Below are 22557 nucleotides of genomic sequence, written 5' to 3' on the forward strand. Positions count from 1 at the left end.
TACCCCAACCGCGTGTTGTTTAAGTGCGACCAAGCGGACGGGATGCCCCCTTTTCCCCTACATAATGGTCGTATGTGACAAACAAAATTGTTAAAGTTATCTATAATCTACCGTTCTGGTGGACTCGGCCATCTCGTAGGAGGCGCGGGTAGATGTGCCTAATGATAGTAAAAGGCTTGTTAGGTGAGCTTACACGTGGAGAGTCTCGCTTCCCCATATACTGAAAGGCTCCAGTGATTTTCTGCAAGCAGCACGGATAGGTTAGTTATACCATTCTTACTCTGGATTCATCACTCTTCCCCATCCCAAGTTAAAGGGTCCGACATGATATCTAAGACCACGCCTGCCTTCTGAGTCTCCACAGCTAGCGTGGCATACTGCTTTTCGTCCAAATCATCCACATCGATCGGCCAGGATAGGTAGATTTCTTTAAGAGCAGGCACCTGAGAACCCTTCCTGGCGGCAAAGTCACGGAACAGCATACTGAGGGCCTTCTCCCAGCCGTCCATTCCATGCGAGATCAAGGACAGCTGAGATACCGAAGCAGGTATGAGGTCACCCAGAAATAGATCGAAATAGTTTGATTGGTGTTCTCCCGATGCATGGAGGGTGCACATTGTGATTTCGAGGGGAAGCTCAAGCTTTTCCAGCCGACAAAACCCGCGCATTGACACTTTGCCCGGAATAATTGAGCCGCGCATTTCATTAATCGAGATGGAAAGCTCCACGAGGTGGCTCCCGGTCTCGCGCTCGATTGCTGTAACGAATCGGCAGAGATCCCAATCCTGAAGGCCACCGTTGTTGTTGGTGGTATGCGAGTATCTCAATGTCTTGAGGTTTGGGGTATGCTTTAGAAAGCCCGCTATGGCCTTGTCATCAATAGAAGCGCTCATAAAGTGAACCGCTTCAAGTGCTTGGAAGCCATTGGGCAGATATGCAGACGTGATGGCCCCATATCCGTCGCCTGTGCCTATGCATCCGAGACCCCAGAAGGACCGAACGTGCGGCAAGGTGAGGAAACAAGTTGCCCAATCTAGATGAAAACTTTCATCAATATCACGCGAGGCTGATGCCTCGAATCTTGTGACTTGAGCCATGCTCGGCTTGTGGTGAGGGATAGGTGCCCGCCTTGATCGGCGCATAATAACTTCGAGAAGCTTGTTAGTTGCAGCGATCGGTTTCCACTCTCTTGGTAATTTGAGAACCTTAAGATTGGGTAGGAGTGTCAAAACAAAAGCCGCAGCATGTTGTGAATAGCGGGCGGCGTCAAGATCATCTTCAATGGCTGCGTAGTATTCTTGCCATTCAAGGCCTGCTTCCCGTAAGTATGAAGACTCAGCTAGCAGTTTGGTCACAGCTTTATCACGACTGGCATCGGTGGCAAATGTGCGGAATATGCCCGTAGTGAATTGACCGTCTTTCTCAAAATCTGCCTCTCCAATGTAGTGGGCTACTGTCGGCTCGACCGCGATGCGTGCAATCAGATTATATGCAGAGCAGGCTGTGTAGGGAAGGCTGAGCAAGGACAGCTTATGCTGGACCACTAGATCTGTCTTGCCGTACTCAAACCTCTCGAAATGCCAGCGTAGTCGATTGTGGTGCTTAATATGCGGGGTACAGAGTGCATACAGATGCTTGCAGGTTAGGGCCAAGCTCTCAAACCCCTCGGGCAAGGAATGCAGGATAATATTTTCCAGGAGCTCATTTGGCAACTGCGTGAACACAGCCATGGTGGTGCTAGGATATGGATGGAAATGACCACAGGCGCGAGGCGAAATTCCCTTTGACCATCCGACGAAACACTATCAAACACCCGAGCGGCACTGAAGAATTACTACCAGAGTCGCCTGACAGTAGTTGCTTACTCCAAACAAAAGCTGCAGAATACTACCTTAGTAAGGGGCTGGAGGGATTTTAGCGTGTGGGATAGGACCCACCAACACACCAGCTGCGGTCCCGCGGAGTATAAGTATCCTCCGAATACGCATCCAGATTCCACGCAAGGAGGTCGATCTTAAACGGCCCCCAAATTGTCAGTCGATCCTGCCGGCCTGAGACATGCGTCAATCTGCATATGCGGCTGCTTCTGTGCAATTCGGATCCGACTTGCATCCGACCGTAGATCTTGAAGAAAGTCCTTTGTGTATTTTGTCAATATATTGTTTTTCTGGGAACCGGTGCTTCGCCCAGGCGATGTCTATAAAAGTCATGCCAGTCCCGTTGATGCTTGAGGAAATCAGCTCAGTGCAAAGTCTCTCATTATTTTCCATTGCCATTGCCTAGCAGATCATATTCCATACAGGAGTAATCTGCCCACCATGCATATACTCCCCTACATGTTACCCGTTCTCCTGACGGCGTCGGCAGCCAGTATTCCCCGCAGTAAAACGGAGCATGTGGACGATATCATGGTGTACCTTGACGGGCCTACTGCCGATGGATCGGCAGGCATAGGCGTCGAGTTGGAGAGTCCATTCTTCAAATTTGCACACCCAGGCTGTTCGATGGACGACACCAACGCGGCAAAGAAAGCAGTGGTTGACAAACGCCAGGGCACAAACTGGTTGTTGACGGCTGACACGGGGGTTGACCCCGGAAAACTCAACGCCGAGTTCATTTTTGACGGCCAAAAAATCAAAGTCGGGACTGGAGAGCTTGCAAAGGCTGGAAAAGCAGCAGCAGACGATCTGGTAAGAATTGTATGAAGTCCCATCATAACCTCTGTCCTATTAATCCGCGTCGCCAGATAAAATGGTACCCTTGGCAAAAGCCGCAGACTGAGGTTCAGATTACGAATAACAAGTGCAACCCATGGAAAATTACTAGCCCAACCAGCAAAGATAAACCAGACATTGTGCCGTGGGACCCTCAGGTCACTGCGCCAATGCCACTTGAGGCACTGTACAGCATTATGCAGATGCATAAAGACAACAAGGCCCACGTTCTCAACGGGATTATGCTTAGAACAGACTATTCTATCCTCGTTACAAAGCCATACTTCACCCCTGTCAAAGAAATTAAGCCGGCCGCGCTTTCTGATGATGTGCTTGCATTCTGCTCCTTGGTCTTATCATACGCGAAATCCTTGGACGGCAAACCACTTAAGCCAGACGAGAGTCCTAAGCTGCGCACACCCTTCATGCCTCGAAATGATTTTGTGACACTCTACAACCAAGTCGAGTCAAAGCTCAAGGGGATTCCTCTTTTGCCTCTTTTTGAGAAGCTCGCATGCTACAAGGTCTCCGCTGGCAAGCTTGCGTAAGTAATGTCACATCTCCTCTTGCTCCGTTTGCCTAACTGACAGATTGCAGGCTTGACAAGAAATTCTGTACTGGGACGGCCAAGGCTCCAGTGCCGAACAAGGTGTTTGCCGGCCTCACGTTCAAAAATACGGCTTCCAAGTCTCCTGACGCCACCCTGACCGTCAAGGCCTGGATTGATGGAATTGCCGCCAAGAAAGACTTGCTTACCGCATTTGACAAAACTATTGACGGTTCCATTGGAGGCCTTGGATCCAAGACGGAGAAGATGTACCAAGGGACTCGCAATGTGCCTTTGTTCGAATTCCGAGACCTTAAGGACATCACAACTTCCGGAATCGAGAAGTTTATGACTCAGGTCGACACGGCTGTCCAAGATCTCCACAAGAAATACAAAGTCGCTCCTAAATAATGTCCGCGATCGAGCAGCAGTGGAATCCAGCTCCTTGGATTGAAGACGACCGGTGGTGGGGTGAGACTCGGTCCCATAGATCTTCCATATAGTGGCTGTATTATTATTAGAATTGTTTGTATTGTACTATAGTCAAAGATATTCGAACGTTTATGTGGAAAGCTCAATCTTATAATTCCATAATCCGTGGGACCCTTTTACAGGATTGATTAATCGTTTCAGTCGTGCTGCCGTAGTGACATGAATATACACTCCTATATGAGCCCGAATTTCTAGAACAACTGTAGATATTCTCCTCTATCCATTGTTGGTCTAGTGAGGGTACTCAGTCTAACAACCAGAGCTGTGGAACAACAGACCTAGGTATTTCTGGGCCTACTCCTGCTAGCTCACGTCAAAAATTGATGGAAGAATTTGAACCCCTTCCAAGGTTAGTTATACACTGCACAAGCCACGCACTAATAGCAAGTCCAATCAGAGGCCTTCGGAGGCCTTCGCAGGCGCTCAGGGGAAGGACTGAAGATAGGGCGGTACTGGTGCTAAACCCGTATCAGCTAAAGAATAAAAAGAAAAAAGTATAATAGGCATTGGCACTGGTAATGGTACCTAACAAAGATCCTAACTCCTCCAGAATTTTCCTTTTTGAAGGCAGACTGACTCGCTGGGCTGGGTTGCAGTGACAATTGGAGGCTGCGTCATCGGAGATAACACCGTCCGCTTTGTGATTTTGTCGAAGGCTTCGGGCAGTGCTGAGAAGTCTTTATATCTAACCGGTACGTTGCGGTTAGGTTGTATATATATATTGTACCGCCCGTGGTTAACCAGCGGTTAACCTAATTTTAACCTTAACCTAGGTGGGTTAAACATTTTTATACCTTTACCTAACCGACCCCAGTTAGGTTAGGTTATGGCTAGGGTACAACGGTTAGGTTATGCCACTCTAGATGACTAGGAAGAAAACATTATCTCCGCTCTCTCACTGTACATCCTTGAATATTTATTCCACATTCGTATTTTTGGTATTCCAATGCATTAACTGCTCGGTGAGTCTTTTTAAGTTTAACCTAGCATGTTATCCACAGGGAGTGCCCACATCGGTTACCCTTCCAACTGGCAACTCCCCCGGGAATCGATAACATTTCTTAGGAGCATCCGGAATTCCCGTTACCACCTTCGTCCTTCCACGGCAATTTCGCATTCCTAAACGAAGGCTAAAAAACGGGGTCACGGTTTTCTGTTGAGCCTGAGTGTGGAGTGGTTCAAATCGACATATTTCAAACTCTCCAATTGAAAATCCATTCCATATATTGATTCTAGGTCATTTTACAAGGAGATCACCCAGCCTCGTCACCTTCGGGATCCGTCCCTGCCACCACATCACAACAGCAGTGGTGATCCCGCCCAGAGTCAGGGCGGTGAGAGTCAAGTTGCGCAGACATTGCACGGAGCGCTTTTTGATGAGTTTATTTGCGCGCTCGGCGTAATCGCCTGGATTATTGGTTCGGGGAAAGGGCTCGTTCGGAACAGGCTTGTCGAGAAACTATTTCTATCATTAGCTATGGTTTTGAGAATAATCCAGATTCTTCCAAGTCATGCCTTGCAAAGCGGCTCCCAGCCATCCTCGACGGACCACTCCAGCAAATTATCCTTAGGCACCATCCCCCGGACCATATTGCAGTGGTCGCGATACACCCACTTTGCGTTTCGCTGGATACCGTCTTTGGTGGTGCCGCTGTGAAAGATGCCGGGATATCCATCTCTTAAGTAAAGACTGTACAGCCAATGAAACTCTGCGGAGAACCACTGCATCGCCCACATCACCCATGATTGATCGGCCTCTTCGATGATAGTTTTATTGATGCTCCGGTACCAGGCATTGGAATCGGGACGCATGTTGAGGACCACCTTGGCGTCTGGGTAGGCGGCGAGCAGCTCGGGAGCAAATAAAATACACAACGAGTCAACCACCGCTTGACTATCACCGACAAGAATGTCGAACTCCGCGCTACTAATGTGCACGTCGCCATCGCGAGCCCCTTTGTATTTCCGCCGCACTAGCTCAGCACATAGTTGCAGCTTGCTGCCATCTGGCTCGAATACCAAGTCCCAGCCATGATATGTCTGCAGGCCCAGAGTTCGCAAGGCCACGCTTAACGACTCGGTTCCGGTGCGTGGCAAGCCCAAGCAAAGCACCTCGACGGGCTTGGTGCGTTTGTGCGGAGCCGGCTCGGGGAATCCGTAGAGTAAACGTTGGAGGGCGTACATTGGGGCTCCAAAAACATAAAGCTGGCGTGAGCTTAGGAAGAACCCTGGGAGAGGGCTTCCACATCATATGTAGTAGCTATGATCGGTCACATGATTCTTAGGGCGGGTCGATTGGGGGGCCTGAGTATGGGTTTGGGGGCCTGAACCTAATTTCCCCTTGCTTTTTATCGATTTACCAGACCTTCTTTATGCGAAGAGAAATATAGATACATATATATTTATACGAGAAGATTCGGGTGTGTTTTTATTATGCAGCGATTCACTAAACCCAGAGATAAAAGGGGATTCGACCAGGATGGGTGGGTAAGAGCAAGAATATGGTGCTTGGAATGCTCAGCAACTTGGGCGCTACGCGTGGGTAATGTGGAACTACCAGGGAGACTGATTGGTGACGGCAGCACACGAACTAGCCAATGAAAGCTATCCTGATGGCGAAAGTGCTACGAGTCGAACGCAAGATCGAACATCCATGCCATCCAATACGGTAAAACCCCTCTATAAGCAACCCGGACATAGGGAATCCTCCGATATAAGCAATCCAATCGGTATCTGAAATCAATTCCCATATAAAATTCTTAAAACCTCGATATAGGGAAAATCTATGAATCTCCCTACTACTCCATACTAGTGGGTCCTTTCAGCCAATTATATAATTTTTTAAGAAGTAAATAATCACGTGCTTTATTATTTATTAGTAGTAAACCTTACGCGTACAGCACCTCAACTGCAAGAATATATAGAGAGAGAGAGAGAGAGAAATGTATTATACCCGAATGCAGCCCGTTCTAGGGCTTTTCTTAAGTTACCGATAGTTATATTATGGAACCTGTGTCACTGACCTTGATCTATTATAGGTACTGATAGGAAGCAGACCAGCTACAAGGATTCTTGACAAGAGAAACTATTAGAATGTGAGATAAATAAGTGTTGTAAAGCTTATATATGTAAGCGCAGTACAAAGCCTTTAGCTTTATATCCTAGTCTTTTACCGATAGTGCAGCGGTCCAAGTTCCCAAATGCACCTGGGAGCCGTCCCGTGACGGTCTTATGTATCTAAAGAAAGAAACCTCGATATATTATCATGGATTTTAGTTTATTACTTGCTTTCGGTAGCTTTACTTTACTTACAGTATTTCTGCTAGTGCTTTTGTATATTTGTAGTAACCGGAGAAAAGGAAATAAATCTAAGGCAGAAAACAGAGAAATACACTGTTAATTAGCTGTTGGCAATAGGTGACAAGTCTCCATTCTTCAAGTACACGCTGTAAGTGGCGTCGCATGTTGGGATTTACTTTCTTCCTAGGCCCAGCGCGCATACTTCAGGGCTCGCAATATAAGAACTATGGTTATTCTCCGAGATATTGGATAATGACTTATTATGTGGTTATTTCTATCAGTTCCTATCAGGGTGCCATAGGATGTATGTACATCCACAATTAGGCCGCTCACATCGCTGCAAAATTCCTAGCTAAGAATGCAAGCAGGCTTTCTGGTGACAGCACTTTGGATAATTGTTGCCAACAGACTTTGGTATGGAACCCCATTCTCTTCGGCACTCAACGGCAACGGAGAATGACCGGGAAGAAGGCCGGAAATAGGATTCAGCTATATGACATTAGATAAAATGGTCTATGTTAAGGTGAGATCGACATTGGTAGGCCTACCTCTAGAATGTTAGGGACAGCATCGTGCTCATTGGAGTTAAATCGAATGTCGACACGCCCAGCATCGCGGCAGCCCAAAGTTCTCCAAGCGTCCAATGCAACCTGGCAGGCAACCTTGACCTGTGGTTCAGTCATAAGCCCAGGGTCATTCCGTCCTACCAGCATGTTTGCGTCGCTGCACTTGCTCTTTCTGCTGGCAAACTCTAAACTGCTGGAGCTTCCGTTACTTCCGTTACTCTTACTGGAAGGACTTTGCCACAGGAGCTCGTTGACGCCAACCACATAACTCTGGACACCAGTTCCCAGAATGCTCACCGAAAGCTCCCGTCCGGATAGAAAAGGCTCGACCAGGATATCTTGGTCGGGGAATTTTGATCTTAGCTTTTTGACTGCCGATCCTAACTCTGCAGGTTCTGTCACTTTGTTAAATCTGTCGATCCCTTTAGACGATCCTTCGATAACTGGCTTTAAAAAGAGTGGATAGTGCGGTAACATATTGTTAAGTTTCTCAAGTTTCACTTCCTGATCCTTCCGTGAGATCACCGCGAATGGAGCGGTGGGTATGTTATGATGAGCTAGAATGATCTAAGTGGCCATGTCAGTTAGCGGGGCCTTGGTGTTCAAGTGATGACCCAATAGATACGGTACCTTGGTATGGACCTTGTTCTGACAAAGCGCCATCGTGGCAGCGTCAGAAAAAGTGTAAGGTAATTGGTAGGCATCTAACAGCGCTGGAACCTGGGCTTCCCTGGATGGCCCATGAAATCCTTGTGCGATGTTAAATGCCAGATCCCAATCCTTGTATGTACCAGCCGCTAGGTGTTTGACAAGGGATTGGAGTCCTGGGACTAGTGTGACATGATGCCCAAGCTCTCGCAGGGTAGACAACACAGTATCGACTTCACCGTTGTGTGGTAAAGCTGCACATTCTTCTTCCGAATAACCTTGGTTGTGGAAGGTCGACCGTTGTTCGGCGATTAAGGCTATATTAAGAGAAGGTGTGTCAGACATGGCCGGTCTTCGAATGGCATCCAATATCGTATTGAGATAGAGAAGGAATGGAAAACTTCCAATTTACACCCCAAGTACATGCGCTATTTAAGGATCTCTATGTTCGTATGTCTGCCTGAGGGAAAATTTAAATTCGACTTTTATGACCCACCAACTTCAGCTGGCCACTTTACACAGTACCAGCGATCTCTAAGAGAATCTGCTCTACCAGGGATCTACACGACTAGACCTCTGTACAAAGGGCCCATCAGGTTGATATCCAATTCTGTTCCGGCCGTAGTGACAAACCGATTACCAGTATATTGAAGTTGGTAAGGGGTAACCCGCATTAGGATCCGGCCTACTGTTACTTTCTCTTTGTCTAGTCATTATGCGCATTCGAACAAATTCGACCACTTCTTCAATAACTTAGACACAGATAGATTACCTGAGTGGGAGATCTGGAATTTGGTGATATTCTGGAACTTTACAATACGAGTACTAGCGTGGATATGTTGAAGCGAGGAGGAACCAGCTTGAGCAAACTCTTGTGGGTCGCGCAGATCGCGCAATGATGATCGTTCAACCATCGATGTTCCTTGAACTTTACAGAGAATTTGCCGAGCCATTCCACCAATGGAGATTCTATATAAATGACACGGTGGTGCTGAATTGGTCAAGCTGAAAGGGTCGAGGAGAGAGTGGCTAAAGTCAAATTAATGAAAGCTACGTAGTCACGGGCTGAACGATCTTGAACGCCCAAGGGATTGGAATTGTGAGGAAATGTCTTTATCTGTATATTAAACATAGGAATATAGATATATGAATAGGCTGGTGTAGAATCTAGAGGCGGATGATGTAGTGGGGTGACACGCCCTACCTATCACATGACCCTATGTTCTATGTATATTAGGTAGCCGCTCGCCATAGCTCAGAGAAATCAGACGAGTTCTCCATTCTTCCATAGTACCGCACCAGCCGGTGGTGCAGGACTGTATGTGCGACTACATGATCAGCGACCATCGGAGATGAGATAGAATGGCGGTGTGACCGACGCACCCGCTTTACAAAGGCATTTACTCTGTAGTTGAGACCACATTCTAGATCTAATAGATCTTCCAGCTCAGCCAGCCACTCTGTTGAGTGTAAGATGCAAAATAGAAACTCTATCCACTTGGGTGGAAGCTGAATCGTGAGCTACCCACACCACATGGGTTTAACTTTTGGTCTACAACAAATCATCCTTCACAGTGGGGCTAATTCTGCCCATCTTTCTCTCCCTATAGCTTGTTACTTACCCAACGAATGGAAACAGTATTTAACTGTTTGTGTGTGTGCGTGCCTACACCCGGACTACCCCTCCATGCTGCAACATTAAGATGGGGAGTAGAGTTGTTATCGGATCGGGTTTTTGATCGGTAAACCCGCACTCGCCCCGAACCCAGGCCAATTTCGGTCAACCCAAAAAAACCCCGAAACCTCCCCCACCATGCCTAGATTGGTAAGGTGCTGCTTAGTTATCCGTCACCTTGCCTATATGGGCTTAGGCCAGAACCTTAACCCGATTTTTAAAGCTCCATCTCTTTACCAGCACCTGAAAAGAATTTGGTGCATTAGTTCCGTTCCCGAACGAGCTCCGAATGTTTTCTACTTAAATGATCGGTCAGACTGCCCCCATTATGTCCGAGTGCCGGTATATACGAACCCTTCAGAGCCTCCCATGTTACGGCATTTATACACCGCCCCCAAGAATAAAGGTAGGAGCAACTACAGAAGGCCATCCAAAGGCGGACCAATCATGGTAACTACTGATCTTTTTACCCACCATATCCCGCTAACCGAGTGGTGCTCAAGGTCATCGCGCTAACTGATTTCTCCGGCGGATCAGAATACTGATTCTTTATGATAATGTACTTTTATGTCTACTGGTTTGCCTATGTTAAACCAGCCTTTTATGTAGGTATCATATCCTCTCTTGACAGTATCAATTCTGCCATAGCTTTTCCTTCAGTTCTTAAGACTATATAACTCAAATGGTCCTCTTTATACTCTGACCAGGGTTTTCATATCACCCACATGGTGACTGGCTCTTCTTATAATATATCAATTTCCTTGTCTCATCATCTCCTCGATGGTGTGTTCTTTGAAAGTGTACAATCTTTCTTCATCGCCAACTTGCGGATTCAATGGTTCGAAGGCAGTTCGCAATAAACCAATACGAAGACAAGCCTTCTCACCACCATACTAGAAAAGGAGCCTCTTAGCTCATCAAATGTGGGCTTAGCACGTTGCGATTTCAATACCTAAGTTGACCTATGTTGTCCTCACCAAAAGACTGGTCGCCACCAGCCGAGATCTTCTAGCGACCATGTTTGACAGCTCGATGACGGTTATTGGACTCATCAGCTCGAGTGTTTGGACGTGGGCCTCTAATCATGTTAATATCTAATTGCGAAGTTGTACCGCAATGAGAGAGTCCATTCCATAGCTCGATATTGATCGATCGGTGCATACTTCATGGTCTGGCAGTGCAAGCAGAGAGGAAAGCTTCATCGTTATTGCGGCTTGCGTTGCTTCCTCGACTTCACCTACCGTAGGTGCTGATCCAATTACTGCTGGGATATCGGCTTCTTTTGATCCAGTCTCTGTACATGCTTGGTGGTTTGGTTTCGTCCACATGTGCGAGAATTTAGGATCTGGGCGCTGCAGATGCTTCTTTGGCAGAAGAACTTGGATCAGTTCGGCTTGTGCCGCAGACCAGCTGCGCCGCCGAAGGCTGGATGCTAAGGGATTCTATATCGCCTCGTTGACTGTGGCCAGAAACCCCTCGGCCTGATAGGACTGCCGTCCTTGGAGAATGACAAAGTCAATGGCATCTTGGTTCTCAGCTGTGTGGCCATCTCCTTCCACCGCGCCAACATCGATAGACCGCGCTGGCAGACCAAGAGACGCTCTATGGCGAGCGAGAGGGTCCTGGAAAGTGTTTCCAACACAGTAATTACCCTGGGTATAAGATGCAATGGTCCCAGCAAGGCTCGAAAGGAAGATGAAAACATCTAGAGTGTCGCCGAACACTTGGTGCAAATTCGTCGTTCCCATAACTTTCGATTCCATTGCAGCCTGCCACTGCTCGTAGCTCATATTGTCCACCAGAGAGTCATGTTTCCATTCACAACTTCTGTATTACACAAACATATTTGTGACTTACCTGGAGCACCATTGCTCCTTGGATGATGCCTCTGATCGGAAATTCTCTGGCCTGATCCTTAATCGTCTCGAATGCGACAGTGTCCGTAACACTGCCTTTTCAAAAGATAACCTTGAACCCAGTAGTATGCATATCGTCTACCAATTCTCTCATAAGCGGACCGTGAGGACCAGATCGAGACAGGGTTACGATGTGTTTTGCCCCGAGACTCGCAAGGTGCTTGATAATAAGTCCTCCAGGGCCGCCAGTACCGCCCATCTCCAGGTAGGAGCAATCCCCTTTCAACTTAGGAGCCGGTGGCTTTTGGGGTTGGACCTGCAAGCCGGAGTCAGCAAGATAAATATCAGCATTGGTAGAAGTATACACTTACAGGAAAGGTCATCTCAGGGTCCAGGTTGAGCAGCAGTCTCCCCATATGTATACCAGCCTGCATCATCCTAAATGAAGCCTCTAGCTCTGAGAGACCGTTAATTGTTAGAGGACTCAGGACTTTGATCTTCTGCTTATTGGCCAGGTCGAAGACACTGCGGTAGAGTTCTTGGTGGAAAGCCGGCTTCCTCTTCGCAAGCAGCGTCAAATCAACGGTAATGAGAGAGGCGCTCCTTTCCAAACATCCTATTTTGAGCCTCGCATTGGAGATTATATCTTTCTTTCCAATCTCGACAAACCGTCCGAACGGCGCAAGGAGAGAGCAGCTCCTTTGTAAAACATCCTCGCTGAGTGAGTTGAGAACGACGTTGACACCATGATACTTCGTCTGACGAAGAATCTGATCGAAGAAGCCGAGGTCGGGGCTCGAGAATATGTTCTCGTTTGGGATCTGAAATTGTTCTCTCACTAGCGTTCTCTTCTTCGCGTTGCCTACTGTGACGAAGATCGCGCCGGCTTTGAGATATTGAGCTATGGAAATAGCAGCTTGGCCCACTGCTCCAGCTCCAGAATGAATTAGACTAGTCTCTCCCTCTTGGAGATTCGCAACATTCCTCAGCGAATACAACACTGTCGTATATGCAGTGGGAATGGCGGTGGCAACTTCTATCGGTATCGTCTTGGGGAAATGACGAACATTCCACGGGACAATGACGCTTGTCATTGTGAGGCCGTCCCAATGGGTTACGTAGACTGAATTGCCGACAGCATACTGATCGTGGAGTGCTTGACCAAGCTCAACAACTTTCCCGCTACCTTGCAGTAGCATGGCTGTGTATCCGCCCAGTTGGCCCATTGCGACCATGATGTCTTTGAAGTTGAGAGAGACATATTGGAGCTCCACCCGGACTTCTTCTGCTCCAACCCTCTGCGAGTGCTGCTCAGAACCGGCCCAGTAGTGTGAGTCAAGAAGCCCAGGTTCGTGGATCCTGAGGGTCGAAGCACGACGCGACTTAATCCCTGTTTGGTCTGGGGATGGTATGTCGATGTACTGTCTTTAACGTATTCATCGGCTTGGTTGTTATTGATTAACCGAGGTATAATAACCTCACCATTGCGGACCGCGTATTCAAGTTCCAACAAGGCCGAAAATTTGAGGAGCAGATAGACCAAATGCATGGTCAAGCACGCCAATAACTTGTCCAGCAACCTGGAGCCCTGATCCGTGATTCAATTCCAGATCTAGCGTGACGACCTTGGCAGACAGGTCTTCTGATCGCAGGCAGCGCGTCAGGCCGACAATGGGCAACTGTAAAGGGCTTGTGCAGTCAACTGCACCTCCAGAGGTGACTCATAAAATGCCAGCAGCGTTAGAAAGCATATGCCGTACTTTTTCCCACTCACTCTTTGAGCATGTTCCGAGGAATGGGTTGAATACCTCTAACACTACTACTGCTAGCTGATCCTCGGACACGTCCGCCTCAGCCAATAAAGCTTTCTTCACATGGATGCTGGGCTTGACAGAGGGCAATAGGTCGGCCACATGGCCTGCAATACGGTTATTCTCTTGGCTACCACTGACCACAATTATGGTTTGCGGAGAGCCCCCTATTAGGTCCGTCAGGAGCTTTGTAGGTAGAAAATCCTGACTTAAGTCCAGGAGAAGCGCGTTCTGCAGTGGAGAGTTCCAAAGCGGTTGACATTCTTCCCATAAGGTTCCGTTTACTCAAAAGGCAATGGCCCTGGGTGGCTAGTTGCTGAAGAAATTATGACACTCATCTGATGGTCCTCAACAGAGTCATAGTCATGCATCTCGAAATTAATTCCAGAGAATCCACAGCGACGAAGCCTATCATGCCAGCCAGATATATCGAGAAGTGGAGACTCCACGCGGCTGTCAGTGTTTCCAAGCCATCATCCAGGTAGCATGCCAAATATGACTCCGGAGTGAATCTGCAGAGCAGTGACCTCTATCAGAGCAAGCTCACCATTTAATTTCAGCAGGTCCCTCACATTTCTCGACGTGGTGTTGATATCACTAGTCGCATGCAATACATTGCTGGCAATGATCAAGTCGTAGGACCCAAGTTCAAAGCCCTATTTTTTCGGTGAGATTTCGATGTCAAGCCTCTGAAACTCTGGAGGCTCATGGAACTTCTCTAATTTCTCCTTTGCATTCTCAAAAAACCCCTTGAGATGTCAGTGAAGGTGTATGTATGTCTCCCGTCTTGTCTTTCCGGAGACGTCGCTGTTGCTATAAAGAGCTTCTAAAATCGACATCCACGTGCTTGCCGTTCCGGCCCCAATTTCAAGGATCCGAAGATTTGGATTTTTAAATTGCAAAAGCTTGATGCATTTGACAAGCTGCTCATAACATGTGTAGTAGCTTTCAGGCTCGTAAAGTCGGTATAGCGGGTCTTTCTGCAGGAGGAGTTCTAGACGATCAATCTCTCCCCGAAGAACACCTTGTAGCCGAGGTGCTATGTCAACCAGAACCTCGCCATAGGTTCCGAGTGACTTGATTTTGGCATTGAGTGCATTATCGATCTGAACTGGCTGGTGACTCTACCCCTATTGATTTCATCCATTGGAGCAAATGAGAAAGGCGGCCAGTGATCTTTTGCTCATCGTCAAGAGAGAGCTTTTTAATTGTGTTTTCAATCACAACTTTGCAATACTGCTCGTACATGCTTGTTACTTCTGTTTTCACTGCATCTGATGAGTCGGGAATACAACGCTCAATGATGCTCTGAGGCTTTGCACAACTCGGGTCAAGGGACCACTCTAATCGATGGCACAGTGATTCTCCAGCCAAATGCTCTGTGGCATTCCGTTGAGTTATTCCGCTTGTCCTAGTAAGTACGAGCCCCTTCATCTTCATGAAAACCTCAGTCGCCCCACCTTCGGAGCTTGAGGCCATTAAATCTGCCACGCATTTAGAATGACCATGACCCCGAAGAGATGTTGCAACTGACAAATCCTTGCCAGGCTGAGGTGGGATCTCGCTTGAGATTCGAAGCTCATCAATTCCACCGGGGACGAAAGTACCCCGCAGGTTGCCTCCAACTCACATGGCCGATAAGACAGCTTGGAAGAAAAGGTCTAATGTCGCTCGCTGAACGCAATGATGTTGCTGATGATTCGATGGCATAATAGCCTGAACGTTCGGAACCCGGATTCGACAGGTCGATGCAGATTCAGATGCTCGACTATGTTACTGGCCTTCGAACGGGCCGCTGTACTCAACGCCCAGGCCTTTGAGTTCTTTGTATAGCTGTTTCAGGATGAGCATGACTTGACTGTTCTTGGCAGCTTCTTCAACGAACGCGAGATAATCAGGATCTGTGATACTTTGCTGGCGCTCGTTAAGCGAAGGATTGCTAACAGTCACTAGACCCCGGCTATGCTCTGTTGATTCTCCGTTGACTGGCACCGAGAGAATTCGGAACTCTTTCCATGAAGCTGAAGATTCTGGTGCTGTGTATGTGTAGGGTCGGATATTTACTAGGGTCTCTGCATGTTCTTCCGGCCATTTCCGTCACTGAGGACTTGTTGCTTTAGAGCTTCCAAAACCATGGTAATATAACCAGCAGCTGGAAAAACGGTTTGTCCTCCAATGCAATGTCCCTTGAGCCAAGGTAATTCCCCAACCCGGAGATAGTGGCGCCATGTGGGTTCAGTGGGTATACTGTCGATGCTAGGTACTCCCAAAAGATCATGTTTAGGGAAGGTCCTATGCCGATATTGAATACTTCGGCGGGACTCGACCCAGTGAGTCGTCTTGTGATGCCAATTGTATGTTGGCAAATTTGTTAAGAGTCGCTTCCTCGCACTGCCATCAAGATCATTTACTTCCCTGAAATCGATGGTGGCTCCTTTACTGAAGAGATCTCCAGCTAGACCTACCGTGGTCCTGCTAGTATCTTGACCCTGCGAAAGCACCAAGTGATAGGTGATTGATCCCGAGAGTTTCAAGCTCTTGATAATCTGTTTAATACGACCTCCCACGGCGGAATGAGGACCAATCTCGATAACGGCAAGTGAGTTACCTTGCTTTTGATTGACTCGCACAGTGCGGAAGACTTCTATTAGAACATCTTCGAAAAGGACAGGGAATGTCAGATTTGTGCCCCAGTACGCCGCATTGAGCTCCTCGCCTCGAACAACCTGCCCAGTGACGGAAGAGACCATTTTGATATGCTTCCCACATTGTGAAACCTTGATGTCTTGTATGGCGCGCAGGTACTCTTCTAGGATCAATTCCATATGATGGGAGTGATAGGCCACATCCACAGCCAACTTGCGGTGGAAAGCATCTCTTTCGGCAAGTCGCCTCTGAATGTTGCTCAACGCTTCATCGTCTTTAGAGTGTGACGCTTGACAGACTGTTGACGCAAGCCACCACCACCTTCCCGGAAGTAGTGTGCTCATCAATATACTTTTTGGCTCCGCCTTCTGAAAGTCTAACAGAAAGCATTCCACTAGAGAGGCCTGGGTTCTGATGTCTCAATAGTTTCATCGAATGCACACGAAAATATGCCACTTTCATACAACTCTCTGCCGTAAGGAGACCTGCTGCGTATGCTGCTGCGATTTCCCCGTATGAGTGTCCGCACACTATGGCGGGCCGAATACCCCAAGACTTGAGCAAGTCAACGAGTGCAATCTAGATGGCTGTGCAGTAAGGCTGAGACAGGGTAGCTTCGCTGATTCGAGAAGACTCGTTTGGTTTACTCAAATCAGCAAGAAAACGCCAATCGGCACCAAGGCGGATAAGGAGGTTCTCTGCTTGTCTCATTGACTCTGTTAGCATAATTCCAGCTCTTCATCATCCTTTTGTGCCTGACCTGAGCCTGTGGCTATCTTCTCCAGACTTTCCAAAAGGTCATCACGAGAGCATGCAGTTACACAGAAACGGAAATCCAGCGACTATCGCCGATCCGAAAGTGTGAAGGTGAGACTGTCCATAGATTCATCAGTGTCAAGCAGGCTGTTAGAAATATGGCGTATGAAATTAGCTGCTAGGGCCACAACACCCCCTTTATGATTGTGCGAGAACGGGAAAATACGCGGCTTCGATATGCCAATTGTTGATAAAGGCTTCAGGGACGTCTGTTGAACCAAATGGCCATTCATGTGCGTTGTTATGTAACTACAGGTCTCAGGAACTTGTGGAACTATATACGGTGAATCTCCGATGTCTTCACACAGTGAACGTATGCGCATTGTATTGTCGAGATAATCGTCGGCTGCCTCTAGGATAACAGGAGCGTTTGTACCTCCATATCCAAAGCTGTTCACTGAAGCGCGCCGGATGGTATTTTCGGGCCACTTCAACATCCTTTTAAGCACCTACGCAGAACGCGTTAGCTTCGACTTGAGAGGCTGTTAAAGAAGCTTTCGTAAAAGTATAGCAACCTACTTCTATACCCCAAGCTTCCAGTGGAATATCGCTGTTCATTGTCTTGAACATGGCATTAGGAGGTATCATTTTCTTCTCGAGGATCAATACAGCCTTGATCAGGCCCACCGATCCAGCCACACTCTCAGTGTGTCCCACGCTAGATTTTGAGCTCCCGACGAGCGGAATATTTCCATTCTGTCTTCCCTTGCACAAGATCTCATTCAGAGCAGTGGCCTCGACTTTGTCTCCAACTGTGGTCCCGGTTCCTGCGTGACGTGTGAGCAAAATCGGCCTCGAACTATCGTAACTAGGAACCAACCATGCGCTCCACATAAGCGGTGTCGTTTGGGCTTGTGCCTGCCTGCTTGTAGGCTCTATGAGTCATCCTAGTCTAAACATCACAAGACGGCATCGTCACTCCAGGAGTGCGACCATCCGAGCAAACTTTGCTACCACGAATTACTGCTCGAATCGGATCATTGTCGCTCAGAGCCATATCCAGACTTTTTGCATGACAGCAGCGACACCTTCCCCTCTTCCGCTACAAAAAGAGCCCACCAGATTCGCATCCAGAGCTCATGTGAGACGGCGTTGCTACTCCCTTGGTTCGCTAATGGCCGTATCTATTGCATCATCGTGATTGCGGTTCCTAGTGCCTCGTTCGATAAAACACTGACACGGCCTACCACAGATACACGCGGATTTGGACTAACATACAAAAGAACAGAAACTCTGACGAGGGATTGGCATGGGCCACGCATAGGTTGGCGACTAGAATGCATGTTTGAACATTCTCTAGACAGACCCGCTCCAGATCCATTTGGAGTAACCGTTTAGCCCCTGTGGTCAACATTAGGGATCGCAGATTCGGCCGACTGGAGACATGAGCCCCCATGGTGCAGATGGCCAGAAGCAAAGCCTTCCCGATTCTCCGGTCGCGAATATCCCTCCACAAAGTCACCCTATGAAAAATGCAATGGGGCCGACCGTGGATCTTGGACAGATACTCCTGGACGAGCAGCTCAACGGACTACGCGTCGGACAGAAGCCCCCCTAGCCTGTTGGACCCATTCTGCGACTCCGCTGGTAAGTTGGGGCGGGCTTGGAGTTTCCTTGTATTAGCCAGCTTGGCCTGAGAGCGGAAACATGGAATATCACGGCGCAGACAGCGGGTACTTGCAGATTTTGGTTACTCAGAATCACTCTCCTTCGCGAGAACACACTTGCGCTTAGCATCTCGACATTGTAGACACGACCTCACCATGAGTGGGTGAGTCAATTGGGAAATCAAATGGGAGAAGTCGGCAAGAGAAGAGTTGGGTAAAGGAAGGGTTAGTAAGAGTCACCCCGCATTTTATATCTCAATATGAATTAGAACTCAAAACTTATCCTCATTTGGATAAGTGATATTACGGAAGAGCAAAGGATTTTTTTTCTAAAAAAGAAAAATAATACTTCTGAAAACTAACTGTTCGAACCTATAGTTCCATAGTTATGCCTCCCCCTCTTCAATTCGTCTCATTTCATCCACCATCTCCCGGGCAAGCTGTCGCGTCTTTCGGTCTAGAGCAGTCACCGTGCTGGCCCATTCAAATCGTTGTCTCCAGAAGGCCCATCGCTCTTTCGACCATCCCTCGGTCCCTGTCCATTTTGTGGGCCATTCCCTGCCCATAGAACCCTCCATCTCATAGATTTCTTTCCCACAAAGCATGATCCATTGGGCTGCACCCGGGATCCATCCGTTGAGGGTTCGTATGTCAATTTCCTCGAGGAAATGATCCCGTTTGTCGTTGTACTCCTCGTCAAGTTCGCCTTCATAATCCTCAATGTACTCATTCTGTAGCGAATCCAGACATTCCTCGATATCTGCATGATGAAATACTTCCCATGGGGCTTTCTCGAGTGTCTTCCTCAAGACCCAACTCGCGTGATGGAGTTGACCGCGGCCCTCCGGACGAATGCCGGTATTATGGAGCTTGGCCGTGAAGGCATTGATGTTAACCCAGCCTTGACGCTTTTGGTCCCGTTGTGTATCGTAGAATGGGTGATCCACATCTACTCAATTAGCTTTTTTAACTCATGGCATTATGGAAGACCTACAATCGAACACAAATTCCACCAAATATTCAGTGAGCCCTTTCAGCTGGTGAAAAACTCCGTTATGATCGGGAAGCCGCTGAAACTCAACTAGAAAATCAAGCAGCCGGTCATTCTGCTCGGTGAACTTCTCAATCGCGTCGAAGAGGAGCGGCCAGAGTGACGTGTAATCTGGGTTTAGATCGGACTGTTGGATGTAAATGGATGCAGCCTGTTGGGCTGCTTTGGATGCAGGAAGGGAAGGGTCGTCCATGAGAGATAGGAGCGCGTCAATCATATGGGCCGGAGGAGGCCAACCATCCTCGCTTTGAGCCTTGAAAAAGGCTATGTATTCGGGATTCCTGATAGGTTTGTGCATGGCGTTGTCAGTTCAATCTCTGGGAATTGTGAGCAGAAGGAAAGGGAGGAGAATCAGTACGAAAGAGGACTAAGGGCGACTCAGAAAGGGGAGGATGAATGAATTTATACCCATCCCTGCTCTTAAGACCAGCGTGGGGCCAAAACTCCCGCCAAGGCTGACTTGACAGCGCAGACTGCTCAACAAATGCAATCAAAATGAATAATCATAACACTCCTTCCATGATTCGGACCCCAAGATGACTGTCATATAATGTTTTTGCCTTATGAAACTCCATGCGGAGGCGGGTACAGAGACACCTAACCTGTATCCTAATGTATGCCCAGCTCTACCATCCAAACGACTAAATATTTCTACATTAGTCCAGTACAGCTTTCGGCGCCATGGGGTGAGATTGTTGACACTTCTGGACTTACTATAGAGGGTGTTCCCTTTTTTGTGAGACCAGTGAACTCGATCTATACCCCTTGTCATACGTTCCTACCCTAATCCCAACGATAATCTCACCATGTATCTGGACCCTGGTCAACATGTAGGATGGCGTGAACGAATCACTGGTTATGATTACTTTGCATGTAAGCGTATCCTTCATCTCACACCAGGAGTTGAAATTAAGATATAAAGACACAATAATGTTCTGCTGTGTATTTTCCGACAGTGCACAACTACCCCATCTCAACAAGCCAGCCTCGGTTGCAAATCCATTCTCGCAATTTATAACTTGTCCTTGGATCCACAATGCCTTCCTTCTTCCACTCCGTTGCTATCATTGCCCTTCTGGCCGTTGCCATACTGAGTGGTGTTGCCAGTGCCTATCCTCAGCCTGCAGTCACCGATGTGAGCGTCCCCTCAGAGAGTTCCACCACACCGATCATGTTATACAAGGAACGTGATGGCGACATCATAAAGCGTTCCAAAACATTGAAAATTGGTGCAAACCCCGAAAAGGCCCATACCTGTCCCAAGACCAATCGCTACGCAACCCCGGTTGAATACTCGTCGGGGCAGCTTCAGAAGGCCTTCATCCAGGCAGCACAGTATGCCAACGATGGTAAACAAATTGGAGCCAGTGAGTGATTTTTATATATTGCACGGTGGACTCCCCTGATCACTCCCACACAGGAAAATACCCGCATTATTTTGGCAATAATGAGAAATTGCCTTTTGACTGTGGAAAGAAGAAGATGGAGTTTCCTCTTGATAAGGACAGCCCTGGTAATGTTTATAGTGGGCAAGCTGTGACGGATCTCCCAGACCGTATTGTATTAGAGGTCAAGGAAGAAAAGAAAGTAACGCGTGTCAAGTTCTGCGGAGTCATGCGCCATGGAAATGATGGAGACTTCCTCAACTGCTCGTAGAGCAGATCGAGGAATCCGAAGAACATGCCCGAATTGGCCATGAAGCCTAGCCAGGCTACAAATAGATACTTGTCTATCGATTAAGCCGAGCGAAGGGATTCTAATATACTGTTGTTGATTAGTTACTACTCACTCTGCTTCAAACGCCCTCACCCTCAATCACTCCTTTCTCACCTGGCTGGTAACAACTGACTGTTACGCTATCCTTGCGTCGATCTCCCTAGCGAGTGTTTCCCTCACTTATGACGTAACGGTGTGAATAGTTCTTCATTTAATGCAAATCACACCGCTAAATTCTGCACAAATCCAATATTTGGTACCGGTTGGATTAGGAAGATCAAAACCGCGCGCATTTATAATCAACCAACAAGCCTGTTATTTCTATTACAAATTCATCTATTGTACTGTTGCCTCACCTTCCTCAAAATAACAATTGATATCTAAGTGTGTGGTTTACTTGAGGTTGTACTTCTACAGAATATGACCTTTAGTTGTACAATGATTCACTGTCGTCATAGATATGCCCCGGATATACTCGAATATTATTTAACACAAGCAAGGGAAACTACAGGCATCGATAGATGGTTATAGGGGGTCGCCTATTCGAAGATTTAATTTATCTAAATTATGGAACTCTACAAGTTATTGGTAAAAAATTCGGCCAATTATTATTTCTAAAAAAGGAAAATTCTGGCATATTTACGCAATTTAGGTTCTACCCGGTTCGAACCTCATCTAGATTGGTGAGAAAAGCTTATTAGGCCCCAGATTGAGCCTCTCGTCGGGTTTATACACAGCTTGCTCTGCGGCAATATTGTTGTTCTAATACATTGTACACCTTCCAAATTTCGCGGCTATACAATACTTGTTTATATCAAATTCAATCACTTCACTTAGCCTAGCACGATGAAGTTGACGATCATTTTTGCGGCTTGCTCTATAGGTCTAGTATTAGGCGTCCCGATTGGAGAACCAGATACGAACAACCTGCCCGCTACCTGTCATAATTCAATGGTGGATGCGAATACTGTACCTATGAAGGTGAGAAACGTCACAAATTATCGGAAAGGCACTTTACTTTTCTTGTTGCAAATTCTTCATGGTCAGCCGAGAGCCAATGAGAGCGAGAGGGCTTAGTGTTATCAATCTCAATACTACTACGGAGTAGTCTA

The 22557-nt window shown here is 47.5% G+C and overlaps 8 protein-coding genes across 8 annotated transcripts; 2 read left to right on the forward strand and 6 right to left on the reverse strand.

Moving 5' to 3' along the window:
* Positions 1 to 290: 290 nt before the first annotated feature.
* ANOM_008343 (F-box protein) lies at positions 291 to 1730 on the reverse strand (the record flags this gene model as incomplete). The annotated part of the gene is made up of 1 exon (XM_015553599.1): positions 291 to 1730. The coding sequence occupies one exon, from the start codon at positions 1728 to 1730 to the stop codon at positions 291 to 293; it is 1440 nt and encodes a 479-aa protein (XP_015404852.1).
* A 588-nt stretch (positions 1731 to 2318) lies between these two features.
* Positions 2319 to 3672, forward strand: ANOM_008344 (uncharacterized protein; the record flags this gene model as incomplete). Its single annotated transcript, XM_015553600.1, has 3 exons — positions 2319 to 2690; positions 2747 to 3258; positions 3312 to 3672. 3 exons carry the CDS (start codon positions 2319 to 2321, stop codon positions 3670 to 3672), a joined length of 1245 nt encoding a protein of 414 aa, XP_015404846.1.
* Positions 3673 to 4990: 1318 nt separating this feature from the next.
* Positions 4991 to 5937, reverse strand: ANOM_008345 (sulfotransferase family protein; the record flags this gene model as incomplete). The annotated part of the gene is made up of 2 exons (XM_015553601.1): positions 4991 to 5212; positions 5299 to 5937. The coding sequence occupies 2 exons, from the start codon at positions 5935 to 5937 to the stop codon at positions 4991 to 4993; spliced, it is 861 nt and encodes a 286-aa protein (XP_015404847.1).
* Positions 5938 to 7401: 1464 nt separating this feature from the next.
* Positions 7402 to 8612, reverse strand: ANOM_008346 (D-alanine--D-alanine ligase family protein; the record flags this gene model as incomplete). The annotated part of the gene is made up of 3 exons (XM_015553602.1): positions 7402 to 7542; positions 7602 to 8186; positions 8250 to 8612. 3 exons carry the CDS (start codon positions 8610 to 8612, stop codon positions 7402 to 7404), a joined length of 1089 nt encoding a protein of 362 aa, XP_015404848.1.
* A 2772-nt stretch (positions 8613 to 11384) lies between these two features.
* On the reverse strand, positions 11385 to 13347 carry ANOM_008347 (putative PKS-like enzyme; the record flags this gene model as incomplete). Its single annotated transcript, XM_015553603.1, has 5 exons — positions 11385 to 11717; positions 11800 to 11894; positions 11961 to 12114; positions 12170 to 13197; positions 13281 to 13347. 5 exons carry the CDS (start codon positions 13345 to 13347, stop codon positions 11385 to 11387), a joined length of 1677 nt encoding a protein of 558 aa, XP_015404849.1.
* Positions 13348 to 15382: 2035 nt separating this feature from the next.
* On the reverse strand, positions 15383 to 17957 carry ANOM_008348 (uncharacterized protein; the record flags this gene model as incomplete). Its single annotated transcript, XM_015553604.1, has 5 exons — positions 15383 to 15645; positions 15711 to 16576; positions 17354 to 17520; positions 17591 to 17838; positions 17888 to 17957. The coding sequence occupies 5 exons, from the start codon at positions 17955 to 17957 to the stop codon at positions 15383 to 15385; spliced, it is 1614 nt and encodes a 537-aa protein (XP_015404853.1).
* A 1107-nt stretch (positions 17958 to 19064) lies between these two features.
* On the reverse strand, positions 19065 to 20027 carry ANOM_008349 (DUF3632 domain-containing protein; the record flags this gene model as incomplete). The annotated part of the gene is made up of 2 exons (XM_015553605.1): positions 19065 to 19627; positions 19673 to 20027. The coding sequence occupies 2 exons, from the start codon at positions 20025 to 20027 to the stop codon at positions 19065 to 19067; spliced, it is 918 nt and encodes a 305-aa protein (XP_015404854.1).
* A 738-nt stretch (positions 20028 to 20765) lies between these two features.
* ANOM_008350 (guanyl-specific ribonuclease) lies at positions 20766 to 21385 on the forward strand (the record flags this gene model as incomplete). Its single annotated transcript, XM_015553606.1, has 2 exons — positions 20766 to 21096; positions 21150 to 21385. 2 exons carry the CDS (start codon positions 20766 to 20768, stop codon positions 21383 to 21385), a joined length of 567 nt encoding a protein of 188 aa, XP_015404845.1.
* Between the last annotated feature and the right edge of the window lie 1172 nt (positions 21386 to 22557).

Source organism: Aspergillus nomiae, assembly GCF_001204775.2.
Source record: "Aspergillus nomiae NRRL 13137 chromosome Unknown contig00238, whole genome shotgun sequence".
In the NCBI taxonomy this organism is placed as follows: domain Eukaryota; kingdom Fungi; phylum Ascomycota; class Eurotiomycetes; order Eurotiales; family Aspergillaceae; genus Aspergillus; species Aspergillus nomiae.